The sequence below is a fragment of the Lathamus discolor genome, chromosome 15 (genome assembly GCF_037157495.1).
Source record: "Lathamus discolor isolate bLatDis1 chromosome 15, bLatDis1.hap1, whole genome shotgun sequence".
NCBI classification, from domain to species: domain Eukaryota; kingdom Metazoa; phylum Chordata; class Aves; order Psittaciformes; family Psittacidae; genus Lathamus; species Lathamus discolor.
Genome location: NC_088898.1, coordinates 260,242 through 283,636, shown reverse-complemented (window position 1 = coordinate 283,636; position 23,395 = coordinate 260,242). Strand labels below are relative to the sequence as shown.

Sequence of the window (23,395 nt, the reverse complement as noted above, 5' to 3'; positions counted from 1 at the left end):
CCCGCACCAGCCCGCACGCATGCGTCCGCCGCACCCGGGAGATGCGCTGCCCCCAGGCGGGGGGACGGTTCCTGCAGCCCCCAGCCCCGGCGGAGCGAGGGGCGCGGAGCGCTGCGGGCTCCGCTGCTGGAGCGCGGGAGGGCTGCGCTGGGGCTGCCGGGGTTTCAGTTGCGCTTTCTGCTGAGTAATAAACCAGGTTCCCCGCGCTCTGCTCTTGATGTCATTTGCTCAGGCTCGGCGTCAGGCATGCGGCTTCAGACAGCTTCCTGGCACGTAGGAGGACGGTGGTCGTCAGAAAACGGGCTTGGTGCTCGTCAAGAGCCTTTTGGATGAGAACAGTCCCCTGGCTCAGTGGCAGACGTGTACATGTTGTGTCTGATCTACGTGTGTGTCGGAGAGAAATGCCTATGCATGAGGAAGGACACACACAGTTCATAACCTATATATGACATATGTGGGCCGTTCTCTGCAGTCTTGACATGTAAAACGTGGTTAATGAGACACCTCACCCATGTGGTGACCACCCTCCCGTGCACTCCTTGGCACATCCCCCCTGCACACACGGCAGTGTCATTCCAGCAGCTTTGAGCAGCCCACCTGAACTATTTCCTTTATTGCTTCAGCTCAAGCCTCTCTCCTTCCCCTCTAGACCTGCTCCACGTAGGGCAAAACCAGTGCTCCCAGCACCCCGGCACTGGTTCTGCCCCCAAGGTGGTCGCTGCAGCCGATTGTGGTTATTGCTACTGGCTGCGCCCAGCCCTTGGTGGCAACGTTCAACCTCTTCACCATCTGCCATGGGCCAGTCGCTCCCATCTGCAGGGCCTCGGGGTAAGCTCCCACCCCACCACGGGGCACAGAGCCCTGCACAGCTCCCAGCGCCTGGTGCACCGCTGCGGGTCCGTGGTGGTGTTCGTTCGGAACCAGGGCTGCTGCGTGAAGCTGAGCAGAGAATCCATCCCAGAAAAGTTATGGGAAATGAAGTCTCCTTTTCTGTTTGGCTAAATGTCTGCCAGCCTGTTCTAATTTACCCAGCCAGGTTGATTTGCAACTTTCAGTTTTCCATTGGTTGGCTGTGACCAGGACACTGGGAAAATTTAGCACTTGAGTTCACCCAACTTCTGCGTTTCAAAATATCCCAGCCTGAGACACGCAGGAGAAAACCCTTTCCGTTTTGGAACGGCCAGGAGGGAAAAGTCTGAACACGAGAGGTTTTAGAAGCATCAAAATATTTCACATTGAAAAAGCCAGAGCAGCCCCAGCAGCCCCCCACTCTCCCCCCAGGGCCCCCCAAGGCCGGGGGGTTGGCAGGAGCTTGCACCCCAGCAGACCCCATCCCAGGGTGGCCCTGTCCTGCCGCAGGGATTCCCCAGGGCTGGGGAGCTCCGGGGCTGGGGGGGCTGTCCCTGTGGCAGCAGGCGAGACGCGGTCGGTCGGTCTCTGCCTTTACCAAAGTTCACCAAAGCCAAAGGATTTTTTGAGTTTTTTTATGAAGCAGTTGAGATGACTCAGCGGTTTCTGACGCAATCCCTGTTTCATCGGAAAATTCCTAACCAGCTCCTAGTGGCAACTGATTGCTCCCATAAATCACGCAGTGTTATCCCTGGCTGCAGCAGAGCAGCATACGCAGCCTCAGCCCATCCTCATGAAATCAGCAGGAGCGATGCCATTGCCTCAGTGGGAGCAGAAACATCCCCAAAAACAAAAGGCACCAGAGAGCAGCTCAAAAACACGAGCCTCTGTCCAGCTCCATGTTGGCCAAACCCCACGGCTCCAGCGTGGGGCTGGACCGGTCCCTGCTCCCAACACCCCGAAACCCCCGGGGCCAGGGCTGTCCCCAAAGCCCCACTGCTGCTGCCAGAGCTGCCGGCAGGTTCGGCATCAATCACTGGCGGCCGGGCTCAGACAACAGTGGTTTTTATCTCCCAGTTTTTGGCATAAGCGTCAGAAATTATTTGCAGATGTTATTTACTGCTCTTGGGATTGGAATAAATCGAGACAAGATGCACCTGCATGGACAGAGAGGCTTTCCCACCGAGGGCTCGGATCAGACTTTCCCAGGGAAATTCAGGATTCAGGCGAGGGTCCCTGAGCCAGACCTGCTCCCACGTCCCGCGCTCTGGCCAGGCAGCCCAGCGCGCCCAGCGCTGTGCATTCACCTCCCAGCACCTCCCAGGGTGGCTCAGAGCCCCCTGCGCAATGCCCGGCCCCACAGCGGCGTGGGGCTGGTGGGCTCCTGCCCCCAGGGACGCACAGCAGCCGTGCAGCAGTCAGCTGCCAGGCTTTCCATCCCAAACCAGTGCCGTGCACCATTTAGAGAGCAAATAAAAGCAGAGACAGACACTCAAAATAACCTCCTCCAGCCGGGGGAATGTCGCCGGCAACTGGCTGCTGGTTTGGCCAGAGAAGTGCCTGCAGAGGAAAGGAGTTTCCTTGGCTGACATGAGTTCAGCAAAGGACTGGGCTGGGCACTGTTGCCGCTCAGCAGGAGCCAGGGCTGCTCTCTGTGCTCTGCAGGATCGGGCCCTCTCTCCTCTCGGGAGGGGCGAGGGGACCCCTTTGCTGTGGGCGAGGGGCGTCCATCCTTGACCTGGGAAAGAGACTGATGTTGAGCTCTGATCCACAGGACGGTGACTGTCTCACTGTGCTCCCCATCATGGGACATCTTCGCCATCCTGACCCAAGCAGCAGCCTCTGACCCACCAGAGCTGACGCCCAGCACCACCAAGCCCCAGGAGTGTCCCTGGAGCAGGTCCTGCTCTCAGTGACCCATGGGCTCGGGTGTTCCAGCACTGCTTTCCCAGCAAAATCAGCCCTTTCCTGGCTTGGGCCTGGTGCTGGCACGGCAGAGAGAATGGCTCTGCTGTAGCCAGCCCCACTGAAACACCCGCTCAAGTCCAGGCGAGCCACGCTGGAGCAGGAGCAGGAGCGTGGTCTGGAGCCTGTTGGCCCAGGACCCCCCAGCAGCTTTGCCTTTGCTCAGGGCCAGAGAACTAACTGCTTTTCTTCTTCTGGAAGACTTCTGACAGAAACGACCCGTTTGTTCGACACTTCTGCACAGCCACGGGCACTGTTTCCAGGCGAGCCCGGTGCTTCTTGGGCAAATTCAAGCCACACATGGAGCAGACGAGGTCCCTGCATGGCCAGAACATTGCCGGGGGGGTGGAAATGTGGCAGAGCTGAAAAAAAAAGCCCTGGCAGCCAGCCCTACCTTCTTCTTGAGAGCTGTGGCTGTGGCCTACGGCTGCATAACTGAGACAGGCAAGAGGAGACCAAAACCAGTGTCCTGTAGAGACAGTCCAGTCCCTTGCAGAGTGACCTGCGGCGCAGTGTTGGGCAAGCACTTCGTCTCTGCGTGCCTGCCTGGAATGTGGATGGGATGATTTATGTCTGCCAGCGTGAGAGCTGCTTCCACGGAGACTTGCAAAATGTTGAGTCTAAACCGACAAAGCCAAAGCCCCCAGACTGCTCTTGCCACCAGGCTCCTGCTCAAAAACATCTCTGGGCAGTTTGAAAGCCCCAAGTGAGCACAGTATCCCCAGGTATGGTCCCAACTGTAGAGTTTCAATGGCTTTAAAAGCCCCTTTTTTTTCTGTGCAAACTTGAATTTTACCTGTCCCCAAGGAGTCAGCATCCCTGCAAGAACTTGGAGGAGCTTCAGACGAGCCGAGCTTGGGTCACAGTTTTAGCTATACAAAGATTAAAAACCCCAAAAGTACAAAGCCTTTTCTTGTAATGGAATGAGTCTTGCAGGGAAGCTGTGCTGAGGGACATCAGCTATGCGGCATTGCCAACCACAGGCATTCAAAAGTCATGAGTCAGACTCCCCAAAAACCCAAGACCTGTTTTGTTCTCTTCTGGGTTTTGAGCCTGGAAGCATCACAGCTTCAAGCTTTTCTCTTCAGAAAATGACGTTTTTGAACACTGGGGTGGGAGCTCTGAGACCCTCACATCATCCCTGCGCTCCAGGAGTTGTGCCTGTAAAAAGCCCATTAAACACCATGAAACGGGCAATAAACCCCGGTGCTGCCTCCTGGGATTAGGCCACCCAGGACACAGCAATGGGTAGAAGCAGTGACGAGAAAAGACATGTTGTTACCGTTAGTGGTGACATGCTTGTTCTGGGCCATGACAGGGCAGAGGAGAAGGGGATGGTGGAAAAAAAAAAGCCCTAAGGAAAAAAAAAAGCGGGGATACCTGCGAGGAATATGCGGGATAGGTTTATTCAACAGCAAAAGGGGAAATTTTAAGGGCAAATACTCAGTAAAGCTGCTAAAATGGGGCCAGGCCTTATGGAGCATAGATATCTTAAGTGGCAATTTATTCCACTAATAAAAAAAGAAGGATGCAGGTGCTTTGGCAGGGCTGCGATCGGGCCTGGTGAGCGCTGTGGCAGATCAGAACTGAGTGTGCAGCGCGAGGGGCTCAGGCACAGCTGGTGGCTCTGCCTTTGCTGGGCTCTTTTTCCCGGGTGTTCGGATCCCAGCTATCCGGAAGGCGCTACCCGCAGCGGTGACCTGTGCAACAGCTCTGGCCACAGGCTGCAGGGGGTGGTGAGAAGTGTTTTGCCCAGGTGCTGCAGCCATGCCTCCTCCAGCTGGGCAGGGAAGGGATTGTGCCCATGGGCTGCTTCACACTTGTACCAGGTTCTTTCACACCAGGAGGTTTCCTGATCAAATTCCCAGGGCAGAGCAGCAAGAAGACAAACAGCCTCTGCCAGCTGGATGGTGCGGTGCTCATTACATTGCCCAGGGCTCCTCGGGGTTGACTGTGCTGCTCCAGGGCCATGGCTCTTGCACATCATCCTGGCCAGGCCATCATCCAGCTTTTCACCACCGTTCCTAAGACCAGAGTGTACAAGTCACAGTGTTGTGGAGATGAAAAGTTGGACTCTGAAGTAACGGAAGTGGTTAACAATGCTCTGCAGTAAGCACTGAGCTGGCGCAGCCATCCGTGCGTACCTGCTCACATTGAACTTGTATTGCAGCACCACAAGTTGCAGCCCGTATAGAAGCTGCAACCTTGACCCTTCATTTTAGTGCCATTATCACCATTATTTCAAACCTGTCAGTAACTGGGGGCACACAATGGAGCAGGTTTCAATTCTGATGCAGTCAACACCCCACTCAAATGAAAGATCATCCTATGCTTAGCCCAAGAAGAATATACTCTCAGTACTCACAATAGGCACAGACTCCTCATCCTCTGTTCCAATATATACTACTTTCAAACTATCACCTTAATATTAAAAATAAAGCAAAGCTATCTATGTCTCTCTCTTTGCTGCAATGTCTGAGTTGAAAGGGTAGGCATGCTTACAGAAAATCACAGTTAATGTTACCCTGGAAGGATCCAGGACAGCATACCAGAACCTGGTTTTGGCACCTGGGAACAAGTTTTCAGCCATATGTATCACCGTTGCTGCATGCACTCTGGTCCACACAAAATTAGCCCTGTGGAATGTAGGTGTAAGATTTGCTTTCCAGAAGTACTTAAATGCACGAGCTAAAATTTGCTCTTTCTACGTTTCCTACCTGTTTAGGAGAGTGGGAGCAAAGTCCCGGCCCTTTGTTCCTGGGCTCCTCCCTGGGAAGGTCTGCAAAGCCCACGTCTCCCACTGCCGCTCATTCGCAGCCTGAACAAAGACCCTTTAAGCAGCAGCTCCCAACAGGAGCTCGCCACCTGCCTGCCCCTTGCCTTGCACTTCACTTTGGGGTCTCTCTTTTAACAATGGCTGGAACACGTGTGCAAAGCGGTGGGATTTTTTCCCCTCAGTGCCTGCAGCACTGGCTGCAAACCAAACACCAGCGCCGGGTGTGCAGCTGGGGGAGAAGAGAGAAAAAACAAACCCCACACAACCTGCGGAAAGTTTGCTCGCTCCTGACAGCTCCAACACTCCTGCTCGGGGGAGCGCTCGCCATAGTTGATGCTGCGTTCAGCAGTCAGCTGGGATTTCCTTTCCAATGGGCTCCAGCTGGATTCTGGGCACAGGATGGGGATGAGGGGAATGCATTTAACAGCGGCGTGATCGTGTTCTCACCTCGTGCCTTTCGGCTCATGGCACAACCACCAGCCTTGCAAGGCCTTGCAGGTAGGTGGCTTGTCGCACCACCGCACAGCTTCGTAAATGGTCCCACAAGGGTGTGGGTGGCTCCTTCGCACCCAGATAGAATCATAGAATCATAGAATAGTTAGGGTTGGAAAGGACCTCAAGACCATCCAGTTCCAACCCCCCTGCCATGGGCAGGGACACCTCACACTAAACCATCCCACATGCGGAAGCCTGTGCTCAACAGCAGGTTCTGAGCTGTGTCCTCACCTCTCTGACACCAGCCTCACGGCCACAGAAGCAAGGTGGATGTGTTTTCCCTAGCCAGGAACCCAGAGCAGTTCATGCAACCAGCCAGCCCCACCAGGACAAGCACTGCTGTGCCATGGCCCCAGCACCTTCCTTGGTCCGAGTAGCTCATGCAAGAATAACAGGGAATAAAGGATACGTCTGAGAATGTGGCACAGGAAAGGAACAGGTACTTTGGGGCACACTGGCTCTCGGTTCTGATTTCCGCCCAGGGCTGGATGCCTGGGGAGAAGCAGGTATTCATGTGCTGGCCTGCAGGGATTAATTTGCACAGTAAACAGGGACACCAGTTTTTCACTATTTATTGGTAGAAAGGTGAAATTTTGCAGGGGTTTGTGATAAGTTTATGCCTTGTCCATGCAGGAGGGCAGCCGGAGACATGGTGCGGGCAGCATCCCACAGAAGGATCCCTGCAGCCAGACAGGGAATGTGGATGATTCCTGCAGTATCAGCTAAAAACAGGAGCCATAGCCACTCATCTCTGCTGAGCCCCGAGCAAGGCTCTCAGCACAGCCCTCTCAGGTCAGTGTTTTAATGCTGTCATGCCGTTCTCACTGCACACACAACACCCCATTGCTCCCCCTCCCGGAGCCCTTTCCAACCTGGCGTGGTTTAAAGAGCATTCTTTGCTGTGTGCATCCTTTTTCCCAGCGAGCCCATCCTGTCGGCCTCAGGAATGGTGGCTCATACCACAGCTCGCACCCTCCCCCCAAATCCACAGCCACGAGGGCGGTTGCTCAAGTGCAGCATTCCTGGTCCCTGCGTCCTGGGAACAGCTGTACCGAAGAGATGCCGAGAATCCATGCGAGGCTCCAAGGAAAAGATATTAACAGGGGAGCAGCAGTGGTATCATAAAAAGTCATAACAAAAGAGAGAAGCCACTGAATGGATTAACAGCCCCAGCGCTGGTTGGCTTTTGGTCTCCTTCCCTCCAGCTTTTCTGCTCAAATTCCTCCAGCCCAGAGAAGCTCAGCCACCGAATCTCAGACAGAGAAACTTCACTGCGCTTAACTCCACCAAGTGCACAGGAGGTCACATAGGCAAGTAGCTGGTGTTATAGACCCTGCATCAACGGGCTCCCCATGCCTGTGCTCTGCTAGAGCAGGCCCACCTGCTCCAGGTATGTCCTTGTGAGGAAATAAAAGGCAGATTTGGAGCTTGGTGTGTGTTTCTCAGGTACGGCAGAGGTAGCAGGACACATCCCAGTGTTTCAGAATTGCCTGGTACCTACCATGTACCAGTTCTTCCTTACTTCATGCCAGCGTGGCACAGAGGATGCTTTTTCTCTGCAGGGCTGCTCCAGTGGCACTGACCCAGGCTCAGCACAGGGGCAGTAGGATGCAGATGTGGGGTGTCCCCATGGGGAGCAAGCAAACCCTCAGTCCTCACCCACCCTGCACCAGCTCTGACGCTCAGCACAAGGCGCGCAAGGATGACATTCCCCCGGCTCCTTTAGGAGCACTGGTGCAATACTGGGGGCACAGAGCATCTGCTGCAGGAGCTGCCGGCTGTGCCAGGAATGTCGCTGCTGGGGAGAGCCGGGAGCAGAGGGGCGGCCGCAGCGGCAGCTGCTGCCTGCCCGAGCCCTCCCGCACCCAGGACATTTAAACTTTAAAGCACGCTCCACACGGCTCTTCCCTGCACTGCCCCTGTCCAGCGCGCAGAGATCGGGTCCCGGGAGCCGGCAGCGCACAAGGCACCCATGGGCTCACTGGTGGCCAAGCTCCTTCTGCCCACCATCAGCACCTTGGTCTTCCTCCCCACCATCAGCATCGCAGCCAAGCGGCGCTTCCACATGGAAGCCATGGTCTACTTCTTCACCATGTTCTTCGTGGCGGTAAGAGGCACTCAAACCCTCCATGCGTGTTGCACCCCCCCAAGATGCCCCCGGCACTGGTCTCCATGGGGAGGGGTACCTGGATCTCAGCCAACAGCAGCAAGCGTGACCCCCAGAATATCCATTTTCGGTTATTTCCCACCGTGTGCAGTGCTGACACTAACTCTTCAGTTTAGGATGTCCTAAGGGGTGGCCTTACATAGATTTAATGGTGGTTTATGGTTGTGAGGTTAGGGAGAGAGTCTGGGTGCAAAGAGACTTGATTGATTTACAGTGTTTTGGAGCTGGTTTTTCTCTTTGTTTTACAACTGGTCAGTGGCCATGCTGAATTTGGGGTTTAAATTGTATCCAGAGTCTCTTTCTGTGCTTCTGTCGGTTTAGCCAAAAGCACGTAGTCGAATTATGGATTTTGCAATTGCTGACTGGTGGTGGGAGCAATGCTGGAGTCAGGGGAGTTTCTGCTCTGTGAAAGGAAAGACTAAAACTTGCTGAGCTATCAAGAAAGATTATTGTTAACCCTCCACCCCAGCAGAGCAGTTAGGGGCCATGTGCTTCACCAGGCTCGGGATCACCCTCCTTCCTCGCCTGGGAATAATGAGTGGAGAAAGTCAGTTGTCTTATACAAAGTAATTCATATTCCTGCTCTTGGAAGTGAGCTGCCCTGCAGTCTGTGTTCCTGCTAAGTGCCTCTGCACACACACGGGCTGAGCACCTAAAGCAGCATCCCAGTAGGAAAAATCTCCTATTTAACCCCCTGGCAGTGCTCTGCTAAAGAATATGAAGGAAATAGCCCAGCAACCCAACCAATACTGCATTTAGCTCTTTTCCCCACCTGTCTCAAGGCATCTCCATGAGGGCTGTCACATCCCTTGCACAGGGACAAAGAAACTGAGGCAGGGATTAGATAAAGGACCTTCCTGGTGTGAAAAACTCTTCCACATTAGCAGGGCTCTGAGCAAGGCCAGTCTTTTAGTCCTAAGGATCCACCATTTAATCCTGCAATTAAAACACAATGCAGGTGGGGAAATTCTGCCAGTTCCATCAAAACTACAGGACTAGTTAATAAAACCGTCCCATCTGACCCCCCCAGCTCCCCAGGGAAGGCAGACATCTACGATTTCATTTGCACTGGTTTTGTGTCTGCTTCACCTCTTCAAGAAGTCAGTAGGAAAATTGGCATGGGTTTCAATGGGAGGTGGAATAGATCCTCAGCAAAGGGCCTGAAGAGGTAGAATATCTGTGTGTGGGGAAGGGAAGGAAGTATAGGGAAGGGAAGGGAGAGGAGGGAAAGGGAGGTGAGGGGAGGGAAGGGAAGGGAGCGGACAGTATGGTCGGGGGTGGAGGGTAGGAAGGGCAGCAGCTGCTGCTGTTGCCTTTCTTGTAGCATCCCAGTCCTCCTCCCCCAGGAGACCTCATCAGAGCAGTGAAAGCAGATGTCCATAGCAGACAAGTGCTGCGATGCCAGCCAGAAACACGCTCTTTGTCTTCTACCGTTTCTTCCCTGTCTCCAGACTCCCCGAGCCCAATCTCAGACAGAGAAAAGAGTTACAGCTGTGGTGCAATCTTTTCTAGAAACTGCAGCGAGCCAAAGGATTTGCAGCTATTCCCATTATAAATAATATCAGCATCCCTGCTGGGCCATGGCAGCGGGGATTGTTCCAAGGGCATCCTGCCAAGCAGTGAAGGGACTTCTTCAGAAACAGCAGAACACACTGGGGCTACCACTCGCAGACCTGCAGGGCTGAATGCTCAGAGGAAAAGGCGAGCGCCAGGCAAACACTGGGAGCATTCCTCTGGTTGCACTGGAAAATTTCTCTTGGCTCGGTTTGCATTTGTGTTGCATGACAATGGACTTTTTGCAAATAACCCGATCAGTGAGCTAATGGGCAGCAGCCAGGGGCTTTTGAGAGACTACACTAATGGGTGAATTCCCCACTCAGACTCTGGCCATGCAAACCCCATCTCGCTGGCCAGTGACCTGGCATCCACACACATTTCATCAAGACACTCATTTTGAATTGTTTTACAAGAACCTTTTGCAATTAGAACCACAACCCCAGAGTCCTCCTTCTGCTGGAGAGGACATCCCTGCGCTGCCTGGGGCTTGGCTCGATGCAGCTTGGTCACAGAACCATAGGATCATAGAATCACTGAACCCTTTATGTTGGAAAAGACCTTTGAAGTCACTCAAGATGATCTGCTCCATAACTTTCCCCTCCACCGAGGTCAGGCTGACAGCCTGTCGCTCCCCAGATCCTACTTCCAGCTCTTCTTTATAGGTGGGCATCCCATTTGCTAACTTCCAGTCAACTGGGGCCTCCCCAGGCCATTAGATTGCAAATTCTGGCACAGATCTAGAGGCCAGCAAAAGCTCATCCACAAATAACGTAGACTAAGGGAGAAGAATTCTCATTCTCAGGAAATGTGTGACATTATCTCTCAAATGTATTCATTACTGCGCATCAGTAACCCTAGAGTATTTGAGACTGCATTGCTGTGGCTGGCCATCCTCTCAAGAGCCATGCAGAGGCTGTTTCAGACCAGTTGGTAAGAGCTTTTACCTCACTGCTCAGTGGGTAAACAACTAGTTTGCTAATCCTTGATTCTTCTTTTTCTTTTCTTTACCCTAGATTTACCATGCATGTGATGGCCCCGGCTTATCAGTGCTGTGCTTCATGCGCTACGATATCCTGGAGTACTTCAGCATCTATGGGACAGCTCTGTCCATCTGGGTGTCCCTCATGGGTGAGCACTGGTCTCTCATCGTTCCACCGGTGTTTGCAGGCTGGGCAAGATTGGTCAGCATCACTGGTGGGATGGTTAGTGGGTTCAGCCCCCAGAAACCCTAATGCCTTTGAGCTCCCATCTGCAAGACTTAGCTCTGAGACTGTCTTTTATGGCAGTCAGCCCATGCTATGGTTTAATCCATTTTTATATCACTTATGACTTGGAAAGCTGTTGCACTCAGTGGGGTCCAGGCATACACGAAAACTGTCCTGAGTGGTGGCTGGGGAAGTTTCTCTCTTGGATAAACAGAGCTGTGGCACCCGCATTTGTGTTAGTCGGGTGCTCCCCTGCCCTCACCAGCTCTTCTGCATGTCCTTACAACAGTAGAATTCTGTATTTCAAATTGGCAAGTCACACATGAAGCCTTGTGCTTTAGCTCGAAGCAGGACAGTACTATGCGATGACTTGGTCTGAAACCTCATCTGTCAGAGAATCTCCCATTTCTCCTTTTTCCCCATGCTGAGCCCATCAGCTTGTCCTGTCCTGACTTGGGTGACATTAAGACATGCAGAATCTACCATTTCTCTTGGTAACATGCAAATCAAAGTAGTTTAGTCAAAACAAATATATCTTCCTAGTCTATCAAAGGCCTAGTCTGGGTTGATGGGAAATACTAGATCTGCTTAGAAAAAACAGAAATGTATTTCACTTCCTTTTTATTAAAATTCCTGACCCTTGCCCTATTCCTCAGTTTTCCTTTTCCCACATTCCCTTCCCTCTTTTTTCTCATTTTGTCCCTCATTTGCCACTGAGACAAGGTATAACACATTTTAAAAAGGAAAAAAGTGCACTACTAAAGAAGGATGAAAAATTCAAACCGATTATTTGAAGGTCATGAGTATTTCTGACAGGAGAAGAGAGCAGGGTAAGGGGAAAGATGCAGAGCACTCAACAACAAAGGCTTTGCTCAATAGAGCTAGACCTTCTCCAGCAGCTGCACACCCAGTTCCCGCTCCAGCCAGACAGGGTCCCCAGCCCTCCCAGTGCTGAACTGGGGTCACCACACTGATGTGCAGCCCCAAACCACCCCCAAGACTCTCCCCTCTTCTCCTCTTGATTCCAGGAATGGTGCAGGACCTGCAGCCAGGATGGGGGGCTCCTGCAGCCCCTGTATCCAGCATGAGCCACGGGGCAGCATCCCCTCCACTGGCCACAGACCCATCCCTCCTCCCTTCACTGCCAAGCAGTGCAGAGAGCATTAGCCCCCTTCTAGGATATGCAACAGGACAACTCTTACATGCAAGGAGAACTGAGTGGGGAAAATATTAACCTTAGAAATGGCTCTGTTCCCCCAGCTGCAAGTCCCAGGGTGGGCTCCCAAACTGTCCATGGCACTCCAGTGTTCTCTCTGCTCAGCTAGAAAAGGCAATGAGGAAAACTATCTCTGAAGTGTCAGGGTAGGTCAGAGCTGATCCAGACACTTTGGCTCCTTGCAGCACAATTCAATTTGATTGCTTCATTACTGCATTCAAAAACCTTGCAAAAAATACAAATCCTGGACTCCAGTGTTTAAAATATTGACCCGCAGGGAAACAACAGAAATTAAAATACGGACATTATCCCTTAGCCAAACTCCCTATAAAACCATGATCCAAGGACATGGAAGGTGTGGTGACTGAAGCCCATGGAAGCCTCTTGCTGTGGCTTGTAAAGCCCAACTGCACATGTGTGGACGCAGACCCTTGGGCACGCTTCCCGGAATGCAAATCCAGGACAGCCATAACACAGCTGTGCGAGCTGGAAAAGCATGGAGCCCACTGGGATCCATTACTTTTATCAGTTATTACCCCATTCTGTGCTAAACAAAAGCCTCTAATAATTCACTCGCACTGGTGACTTCCAGCTCGGAACCTCAGGCAGGTGCTGGCGGGGCCGGGCAGCCCAGTCCCATCACTCAGTGAGCACCGTCCTACCACAGCAGTGTGGTGGAAGCTGCTTAGGGCTGAGCCAGCAGCTTTGAGAGGGCTGGAGATGCAGGACGAATCCAAGAGCTGATGGAGAGCTCACTGGGTGCAAATGTGTTTGCAATCACCTCTGACTTCTGGGTTGAGGCAGGGAAGGGGAAAGGTAGGAAATCTCCTTTAGCTCCCACACACAACACTGAATGTAAGACCCCTAAAATGAGCTCCTAGACCCACCACTCAGATGTCTCAGGGTGGTTTGCTTTGCCCCGTGTGCCTCGGTTTCCCCATCAGGGAGGCAAAAGAAGGGCAAACCAGACCTGGATGCTGAGGGTCCCCAGAGCAGGCAGGACAGAGCCCAGTAAGGCTTTAGGGGAGCAGCCAAGGATGAGTGGGTGAGCTGATACTCCCTGTGCTCGGTGCCATGCAGCCCTGGCAGAGTTTGATGAACCGAAGAGATCGACCTTCGTCATGTTTGGTGTCCTCACCATCGCCGTGAGGATCTACCACGACCGCTGGGGCTACGGCGTCTACTCAGGACCCATCGGCACGGCCGTCCTGGTGATAACCGTGAAATGGGTATGTAGGGAAGGGCTCAGGCCATCACAGTCATTAAACAGCACTTCTTCAACCTGAGCAGAAAGCAGGCAGACAGCAAGCAGCCCCTCTGGTAAACGCCATTCGATCGGTCTGAGCAATCTGCCACATCTCCTGTCCCTGCGTTTCTAATCAGCAGGAACACATTTATGGAGTTTTTACAGCTACTCAGAGGCAGAGGGGTCTGGTAAACTGCCCCGGAGCCAGTGGAGGATGTGCATAAAACACAGTGATAAAGTGGGAAGGAATCTGCCTGTAGCCTGCCTGCACAGGGCTGGGACAGCGGGGCACTGCGCTGCAGCCTGTGCCCTGCGCACAGCAGATTCTGCAGACCCAGGTGGGAGCACACTGGTGGAGCCACTGGGAGCAGAGGACAAGAAGGATCCAGTGATGGGATAAAAACCACAGGAAGATGCTGCCAAGCATCACAGAAATACAGTGCTGCAAGTCTCAGCTTTCTGCGTCACTAAGCCCTGTCCAACTGCTCAGCCAGCAGCTAAAAGCACATGGCCATGATGAGGAGGGGATGGGCAAGGAGGGGACCAAGGCAGGAGACTACCCTGCATCCCCCAGCTGGCAGATACTGCGCTGGAACCCACTCTCCCAGAGACTGGGTTTGTGAGGGCACACACTCCCTGGGCTGGTTTTGGGACTCAATATTAAGAAAAGAACATTACAATCACGAATGAGGCAGGATGACCCATTGCAACACACGGGTCCTCCTGCACATCACAGGCAGAGGTGCTTCCCTTGTGCAGGCAGACCTCACAGCCAAGGGAAGCTGCTCTGTGGGTCTTGCCTGGTTTTATTTCAGCATTCATGGGATCTTTCACATGCAGAGCAGCAGCTAAATCTGGGTCAATACCCTTGATGTGCTCTCTCTTTCCTTCCAGCTACAAAAGATGAAAGAGAAGAAAGGGCTCTATCCAGACAAGAGCATCTACACCCAGCAGATCGGCCCTGGCTTCTGTTTTGGGGCATTAGCACTGATGCTGAGGTTCTTCTTTGAGGTACCTGTTTGCACACTCAAACTGACTTTACAAGGTGTAAAGGACATTACCAAGATAGGAGACCTATCCCCTTTGCATGCAGGGCTGCCTCTAGCCTTGGGCAAAACCCAGCTTAGGTGTGGGTCTCCAGGGTTAGCAGCAGGGATGAGAGTCCCTCCTTTCTTGCCCCCATCCCAACCCCTGGCCCATTAATTGTGGTGTGGGCAAGGGCAGACATGCAGCAACTGAGATGCAGGGTGATGCTCCCTCTTCCCTCCTGTTAAGTGAGTCACAAGGACATGGACCATGCTTTCTTTATCCATATGTAGTCCTCAAAACAGCTATCAAACACGAGTGGTGTTTTTTGGACACTAGGCATGGGTGACTTAAGGACAGCGCGCAGAGCCACGGCAGGGCTGGATACTGCCCAGGCATGGCCGGATCGAAAGCTGGCTCACACCAAAGAGGAAACGATCCCAGGGGCACTCGGTCCGTGTTTACAAGCTCTTGCTCCTGCCGCTGGCCAGGCGCCCGCCCGGCACGGAAGGGTTTGTCCATGCCGTGGGGACGGCGATAGCCCCCGACACGGCTCCGGTCCCGCCTGAGCGCAGCCCCGCCAGAGCGGCCGCGCCGTGCGTCGGGAGCCACCGTGCACAGCCCCGCAGCATCCCCGGGGGCACTGTTCAAAGCATTCGGTAATTGCACGCTCTAGCAGAACATAAAACCGTCACTTACAGAAGCCGCCTCCCCCCGCGCCGCAGCCTCACCGCGCAGCCTGTGCGGGGTAATGAAACACTTCATTCAACGGCTGGGAAACGTGCAAATTAGAATGTGCTAAATCCACTTTGCTGTTTTGTTTTAAAGGCTGCACATCCTTGCTTCTCTGACAGAGACAGAGGCAGAAGGCTCAGGAATTTGTTTTTATTCCTTTCCTTTCAGCTACTTGTAGAATCCTGATGTTTTGCACCTAACGCAAACACCCCGGCAGGTCTCACTAACGCTCTCCCCATTGTAGGAGTGGGATTACACCTACGTGCACAGCTTCTACCACTGCTCCCTGGCCATGGCCTTCGTGCTGCTGCTGCCTAAGGAGAACAAAAAGGCTGGGACCGGTGGGACCCCTGCCAGGCTCGACTGCTCCACACTCTGCTGCTGTGTCTGAGGTGCCCAGCCAAGCAGGGCACCGGCTCTTCTGCTCCTGAGGCCACGGAGGGGCACAGCCAAATGCCCACTGCATTTTCCTCTGGGACATGGGCATCTTTTCCCACCAGATCTGTGCACGCCCTGGGATTTTCTTCTCTGGAAAGTCTCCACCTTTCCACAATCAGCCCTAGCAGATGGTGGACTTCCAGATGGCCACACACCCATACTTCTCCCTGCTGGAGAAGCACTTGTCCGGGCTGGTGACCTTGTCCCTGTCCCAGGAGACCCAGGCATTCCCAGGCTGTCACCGCCCAGGCTGTCCCTTGCGCTGGCCCAGGAGGACCTGAATTGTCCCCTTGGTGCAGGCCTGCCCACCCCGAGTGCTCAAGGTTTCGTTTGCAATGCCCACTTAACAGAACCTGTATTTTTGTGAGATGTTTAATGTTTTATTTATGCGTTCTCTTGATGTAAATAATACAAACTAACAAAGACCGCAAGTGTGTGATGCCAGCATTTCTTAAGCAGCACAAGACCCTTCCCAGCTTAGCTCCGCACAGTCTGACGCTGATGCCAGCCCCAGTACAGAGCTCAGGGCATGCACACCCCCTCCCCTGCCCACAGCCCGGCGGGTGCTGCAGCACTGGGCACGCTGCGCTCGCAGCCTGGCCCGGCTGCAGGTGCCTCCTTAGCATGGGAAGTGCACGGAAAATAGAAGCAGAGAAAAGAAGCTCCTGCTGGGGGTGGGAGGGGGAAGGAGCTGTGAGCCTATAACATCTCCTCTAACAGACTATTTACTATAGCAGAAGTGTATGATTTATTTAGACTGCCTGGGAAAAATGCCAAGACTGTATGTCATGGACAATTAGAGCAGTATTGATATACAGTGATGTCCACAGAAAGCCCACATTAAGCCTGGGTTCCTCTGGAAGAGAAATCCATCCCAGTCATTCATCAGAGCAACTTCCTGCGACAGGGCAACAGCCAAAACCAAATGGGCTTCCAACAAAAATATAAATGAATTATGAACCCTGAGCATCCAAGAGCCACTGGCAGGCGGTGGCACAGCTGATGCAGCTGCATGCAGAGGCAGTGCTAGCAAAGGGTTTTCAAAGGGCTCACCAACACCTAAACCAGCACAGCACATGGGGTCTTTTTCAGCATCCAGCCCTGAGGATGTTTTGCAAAATGTGCTTTCCCACTGTTTGCACACGGCTGCAAAACCTTCCCATGAGAGGACAGCTCAGGGCATCCCCACAACATGGTCCCAAGTGCTGCAACTCCTGATTCAGAGCCAAGCACAAGCAGCACCTCAGCAGCATGTGCGGGAGCTGGTCCAAGGGTGCGCAGCCGCTTCCTGCAGCCAGGGCCACACTGAGCACCCCAAGCGCGTGTTTGGGTGCAAACACTCAGCGCTGACCCTCCCCAGGACCCAGACCAGCCATGCCCACAGCCTCCATCCCCCTGCACAGCCATAGCCACTCACGGCAGCCACGGGACAGGGGCACCCTCACCTCCCAGCTCATTTGGTGGCTGTTGGGTCCTTCCCGGGCTGCGGGGACATGCACAGCCCTGCAGCAAGCCATGGGCAGCGTGGGCATGGGGAGAGCCTTGTGCGGGTGAAGCGCTGAGAGGAGAGGCACTGGGTAACTGCAACACTTTACCGTGGCCGAGCAGGAGGGAAAACAGTTTGTCAAACCCCATGCAAACAAGGAGGACACGTCAGCTGAGGCCCAGCTGAGTAAATGAAAGGTCCTGCGCCCACCTGCCATGTATTCAGGTGTTACACCATAAAAACCACCCCAAGAGTATATTGCACACAGCAAAATCACAGCCAAGGTTGCCTTTTCCCCCTCTTGCTGCCACTGCCCCAGGGCACTGCTCTGACTGTGCACACTGTCCATCCCTTTGCACCCTGTGCAGCAGGATCAGCACCACCCCTGGGGCCAAAGTGCAGCCAGGCACCTCTGCAGGGTCCCGGCCGGTGGCAGCGCCAGCACCCAGCGGTGCACAGCCGGAATTCGCTATCACCCGGGCAGGATATCCCCTGCAATACAAATGCAGGGAAATATTCTAAACATTTTCAGCAACTTAGACAAAACAGTCTTACAACCTTTTAGCGCTGCAGAGAGCTTTGCCTGTAGGAGCTCTTGAGCCCCTGCCAAAAATTCTTGCTGTTTTCATAAGAGTAGGTGTTTTTGTCTAAGGTGCAGTCTGAGTGCTGTGACCTTTGTCATGTCTGCTACTGAAATTTCCTGCTTCTCTGTTATTCTCTTCTTTGGTAAGATGATATGAAACCCAAAACTTTTATTGCCCCTTTTAAAGTGTCTTTATAGCTCCCCGTCTACTTCATATACTGTCTTATTCTCAAATGCTGGGATATTACTTACGGGATCTGGGCTTGATGCTGCAAAAGGCATTTGGGTTTCATGAAGCTCAAACCGCCTGCATTTTTTTAAGATCAGTCGAAGGGGGGAAGAAAAAAGTAAAGCAAAAAGGAAAGAAGGAATGAGAGGGGAGGGACTGGGCTTTCCGCTCCGGAGTCATCAGCATCTGCTGCCAGCGCAGCGGCAGAGAGCAGCGCCAAGGGCGGGCAGGAGCTGCCAGCATCCCCCTTGCTCTGCAGTGCCTCCCCAGGCACAAAACCCCATTTGCTCTGTGCCTGGGCGAGCATGGGGTGCCTGCTGTCCCCGTGGGGATGGCACTGCTCAGCTTCTCTTCCCGCACCTCCATCCCCTGGTAGCTCTGCCCAAGAGCCCGCAGCTCGGATGAGGCCGAACACGGCAGCAAGGGCCGAATCTGGTGTGCAGTGGCCGCAGGACGGGACATCTGTCCCGGAGCTGGCACTGGGAGAGGCCGGTCCTGTCCGGGGAATCCAAGCCCCCCATCAGCCTCCGTGTCGGAACAGACCGCGTGGAGGACGCGTGTTCCAAGGCAAGGGCTGAAGCCGGGCGCCAGTGCCAAGGCTCTGTGCCCCCATCCCCCTCCATCACAGGGCCACCCGGGACCCCACTCACCTCCGCACGCTCCCCAGGGTCCCCAGAAGGGCGGGGGAGATGGGGGGAGACAGGGCAGATGACCCAGCCTGCGGAGGGGTGGGAGCTGGACTGCAGCGACGGTGGAAGTGTCTCCTCCAGGGACACACGTCCCCCCGTGCTCACCTACAGCAGGGCCAGGACACGAAGGGAATTAGGACCTACTCTTGCCCAAGGGGAGGCTTCCAGAGATGTCTAGTCAGGCTTGGTGCCAGCTAATCTTCCAGGCAAACTGTATCCAGATCCCTTTGGCTGCAGAAAGTGAAAATCTAGCCAGACCAAAACATAAAAGCCTGGTTTCTGCTGCCAGCTCTACGGGGCACTCCAGAAAACGTCTTATCACCATGTGATTTTGAAAGACTGCTTCAGGTTTTGTTCCAGACGCTGCTCTTCCCTCCTCACCCTCTCACCACCGTTCCTCCATGCATGTTCAGGTTGTGAGCCAGCCCAGCCAGGTTAACTCACAGACCCTGGGGCCAAGGTTTTCCTTCTAATCATTTTTATGCCCTTTAGGCCACTTCAGAAAGTCCTGCTGCTCCATCCTGAGGCACATGCAGCTCATTGAGAGCAGCGATGGACAACCTGAGGAGATGCATCCCCCAGGACTAACAGAGACGTCCTGCCTGCTCCCTGGCAGGGAAAGGAACCTGATTCTGCTGGAAATTTGAGTGGTGATCTCTTGTGCAGGGAGGAGCAAGAGCAATGTGGGGATCCTCAGGGAGAGGCCTTACACTGGGGTCCTCCATCACCCTCTGGTTCTGATAGGCAGGAGGTGTCTATGCCCTGTAACAAGGATAAAACGGGCCTGCAGGGGCAAAGGGGAGCCACTACCAATGTCCTAAACAGACCAAAGACATTGGTGCATAGCACAGATGTACTGTGAGACACCAGTCCCATTGTCAGCCTGGAAAAAAGGGGAGATGGAGCAACTGAAGCCCCTATCCGGGACCACTTCGTATCTCTCAGCTTTGCTCCAACTATCGCAGCCCCAACACACGTCTTTTTTGGGCGCTCAGAGAAGGTATCCTGCACTTCAGAGGAGGCAGGGGGCACCCGGGAGGAGCAGGGGGGGATTTCCCATGGCTGGCGCTGTTGCGCGGTAACCACCTTCGGCAGCAGCACAGGATGGAGACAGAGCAGAGGCAACAAAGCGATCAGAGTGGTTCCTCCTGTGTGGGTGCAAGGCAGCCCAACCCGGCACCAACAAGAGAAACCACCACGGGCGCACCAGGGTCTGGCTTAAAGCGATGCCCCGCGGCCCCCCGACGGCTCCCTCCTCCGCCTCCCGCTCAGCCTTTCAGCAAGGCTCCCACCAGAGCCTCCTTCCCCGCCCCGGGCGCTCCCGAGGCGCGCAGCCGGGCTGAGCCCCTGCCGGTGCCCGCTCCCCGCAGCCGCGGGCGACGGCCTCGCCGCCGGCGCTGAGCATCTGGGCTCCAGCGGGGCCGCGCTCGCAGCTGCAGCCCCGCGCCGGGGCCAGGGTCGTGTCTCCATCCGCCCCCCTCCTCCGGCGGAGCCGTCCCCGCGAGCCGGGTCCAAGGGGTTTGGTTTAGGCCGGTCTCCCAGAAACTCTGTCATCACGCGGTGCATCACGCACGCTCCCGGATCCACATTACACAGAGGATGGCCCCGGTCCAGCGCCTCTTAAAGTCGGTGGAAAAACCCTCCCTTGCTACGATGGGAGCTGTCTCGGGCCGTGTATCCGACAGATACCACGGAGCGGGAGAAGTTGTTGTAATCTGGGAATATCTTGTGGCCCTGGAGCTTCTTCTGGAGTGGGACAGGGCAGCGTGTCTGCAGAGCGGGTGCTGCTGAAACCAGCTCCCAACCCTGCAGCAGCCTTTCACTGAGCATTTAAGGAACCACTGTTACCTGATCCATGTGCTCCGAGTGCAAGGGAACCGCTCAGGTTTCCAACTGCACACATCATCTGATGCTCATAAAACAAGCTGATGTGTCTGGGAAGGCCAAAGAAACATTATTTCAGTGGGGAAATAATACTTTAAAAAACACTCTCATGAACAGACAGAGCTGGTGGCTGCTCTCCCCTGCCTAGCGGTGGTTTTTCAGCAAAGCTAATGTTCTCTGATAAAACTCACAATCTCCTTATAAAGGCAGGATCTGCTTTGCCTGTAAAAGGGAAACTTTGGGGAAATTTTACATGCCTCTCTCTTCTCTATGTCTTTATTTGCATTTTCATTTTCACAGTAGTTGAGCTAATCTGAATGGAGCAGGAGCGAGGGTCCAGGTTATAACCAAAGTATCGGGTAGCACCTTCACATCTGGAAGGGATTTTGACACAAGTTCTCCCAGACTGTTACAGACAGTTTAAAAGTAAAATCTGATAAATAGCAAATGTTTAACAAGTCAATAGGAAGCTGCATTCACTAGAACATGTGGCTATAACCCGTCTAGTGCTGCCGCATTGCCAAGGCTCTTTAAACACATACACACACATACCTGCAGCACGTGGTGAGGGTTTGCCGTGCCTCTGCCTGGTCCTGGTCTCAGTTACAGAGGGAAGGATTAAAGACAGATGTGTCTTGGTATGTCCAGACATGTCCAACAGCCCTCTTCAAAGCCTGAGCCTCCCTGCTTTGGTGGTAAGGGGTTTGCTTCTCCTTCCCAACCTAAACTGCTTCCCTTTCATCTTCTTTGTGCCCCCAGCCGCATGTTCAAGGTGGGAAGACACTAGGAAGAGCTGAATAACTCAGGAAAGCGCCGCAGAGCTCATCCCCACAAGCCCACCGGTGCACAGGGTACCACTGCCCCTGTCACAGGGTCTGTGAGGGTTGCACTGGCCGTGAGGACCTGCTCGGGTCACTGCATGGAAGTCAGAGTATGCGAAGTCTCATCCCAATTCTGCATAGCCTGGGGTCCATCAGGGCTGCGACCCATGAGCATCTGCACCTTTGGACATGGTCTGCCAGCCCCAAGAGCCTCAACCCCAGGCAGAGGCCGCTGCTGCCCTGGCAATGCCTTCCCTCTAAGGTGCCGCCACAAGCAAAACATCCCAACACAAAAGCTCTTGCACTGTCGCAACTCGGCCTGGTCTGGGGAGGCTTCAGACCAACAAACAGCAACTACCCAAAATGTGGAAAGAGGCATGAAAATAGAGAGAATTATGCAAGGAGAATTATGGAAAACCACCAGAAACCCTCTGGGATGCCTGCCTATATTTAAAAATGATGTGTCCAGCCAAGTCCCACTCATTTGGAGCTGGGTTCATGTTTTGGATTAGTTTTAAGGCAGTTCCTGAAGCATCTCACTCAAGCAAGAGAGAATTTTTGCCTCTTAGGCCAAAGTGACCTTCTAAAAAATCTCACTTGCCGTTTTTCAGCCTCTCACTCATCTAAAGCCCTCGTCACCAGCTAGATGTGGGCACTGGTACTTACCAGCCCCACAGCCATGGAGCATCCCGGGGCAGGGCTGGGGCTGGAAATGAGGATGGGGGACCTGGAGAGGCATTTCTCTGTGAGTATGAACCCTCCCTCCCCTTCTCCTGGGAGCATCACTCAGCCAAGTACTGAGAGCAGAAGTCACCCCTCCTGGATACCTGAGCCTCTCCAGGCACCACACCATGGGCTGCTTGAAAGTTTTCCACAGAAAGTCAGATCTATCTTTAATTTTGCAACCAAAATACTGTGTGGATGCGTGCACGTGCTCTCCAGACCGGTGCCTTTGAGAAAGGGAAAAGTCAATTACAAATATTGCCCCCAAAACTGTGCCTGCTCCATTGCACATCAGTTTGCTGCTCAACTCTTTGCTCAGAGCCACCCTAGAAGGAGCCACCTTAAGAGATGCCCCAGTTGCTCAGCGTCTGTGGGGAGGATGAGTTCAAGCTCTCAGCCACAACAGTGGCAGAGGCTTTGGCCAGAAACATGAGAGTGGTCACCCCCAGCCCCACCACCCAGCCCACCTCACCCCGACATCCGCAGCATCCCAATCACCCTGGAATCCAAAGCATGTCGTCCATGGCAAGGCCCTCAGATGCTTCCCATTTAGTTTGCAAAATGCTCAGCCACTGACTCACGCAGTGCCTGGTTGCTGCAGGCCCTTCAGCTGCCCTCACCTCAGCACCATGGCAGGATCGTGCCCACCGCCATGGGGGTGTTTGGCAAAACAAAGGGATCTTTTGATCCTTCCTTTGCAGCTCTCTCAGCATACTCAGGGTGTCAGGCAGCTGGGAGCTGCTCGGGATGCTTGAGCTTGTGGGAGTGTAACAGGTAGGGCCAAATAATTTCCTTCCCTCTCACCTCATGCCCTAAATATCCAGGGGCGATACCAAGCGATAGCAGTGACCAGAAATTGTCCCCCTTTAGCTGGAAAAGAAATAAATCACAAGATCTCACTGCTCGACAGCTCCAAAGGTGCCAGACGCAGCATGAGATGCTGCTGCATCCTTCCTGCAGTGGCTTTGGTACATTAGCATCCAACCCCTGGGGAACGAAGACACACAGAGACAGCCACAAAAAGGAGACAGATATTTGGGGTTTCAGCTAAGCAATTTTCTTCCAAACAGCAAGAAAAGTTGAGCTTGGATTTGGCTGGATTTGGCAGATGAAGTTTTTGGGCAGCTCCATGGTTTTATTTAAACTAGTTTGACCAGCCATCCCATAGCCTCATCCCACGAGGGGAACGCAGAGACTCAAGGTGCCTCTTGTGCAATAGATGCTGCTCTCTACCCAGGCAGATCTGGGATAGTGCTCAGAGTCTTGCTCCATCTCTGTCCAGGCTAAAGGAAAGACCACACACAA

The 23,395-nt window shown here is 53.8% G+C and overlaps 1 protein-coding gene across 1 annotated transcript; it reads left to right on the top strand.

Annotated features, from left to right (window-relative positions):
• The first annotated feature begins 8,007 nt into the window (after window positions 1-8,007).
• Window positions 8,008-15,652, top strand: MYMK (myomaker, myoblast fusion factor). Its single transcript, XM_065696155.1, has 5 exons — window positions 8,008-8,192; window positions 10,823-10,937; window positions 13,311-13,459; window positions 14,371-14,487; window positions 15,482-15,652. The coding sequence occupies exons 1-5, from the start codon at window positions 8,058-8,060 to the stop codon at window positions 15,626-15,628; spliced, it is 663 nt and encodes a 220-aa protein (XP_065552227.1). The 5' UTR covers window positions 8,008-8,057; the 3' UTR covers window positions 15,629-15,652.
• The last annotated feature ends 7,743 nt before the right edge of the window (window positions 15,653-23,395 follow it).

Bases quoted from the DNA above. Each gene is read 5' to 3' on its own strand.
- MYMK (XM_065696155.1), top strand. From the start codon at position 8,058: ATGGGCTCACTGGTGGCCAAGCTCCTTCTGCCCACCATCAGCACCTTG. The intron at 8,193-10,822 runs GTAAGAGGCACT...TCTTTACCCTAG, and splicing joins TCACCATGTTCTTCGTGGCG to ATTTACCATGCATGTGATGG. The intron at 10,938-13,310 runs GTGAGCACTGGT...GGTGCCATGCAG, and splicing joins CATCTGGGTGTCCCTCATGG to CCCTGGCAGAGTTTGATGAA.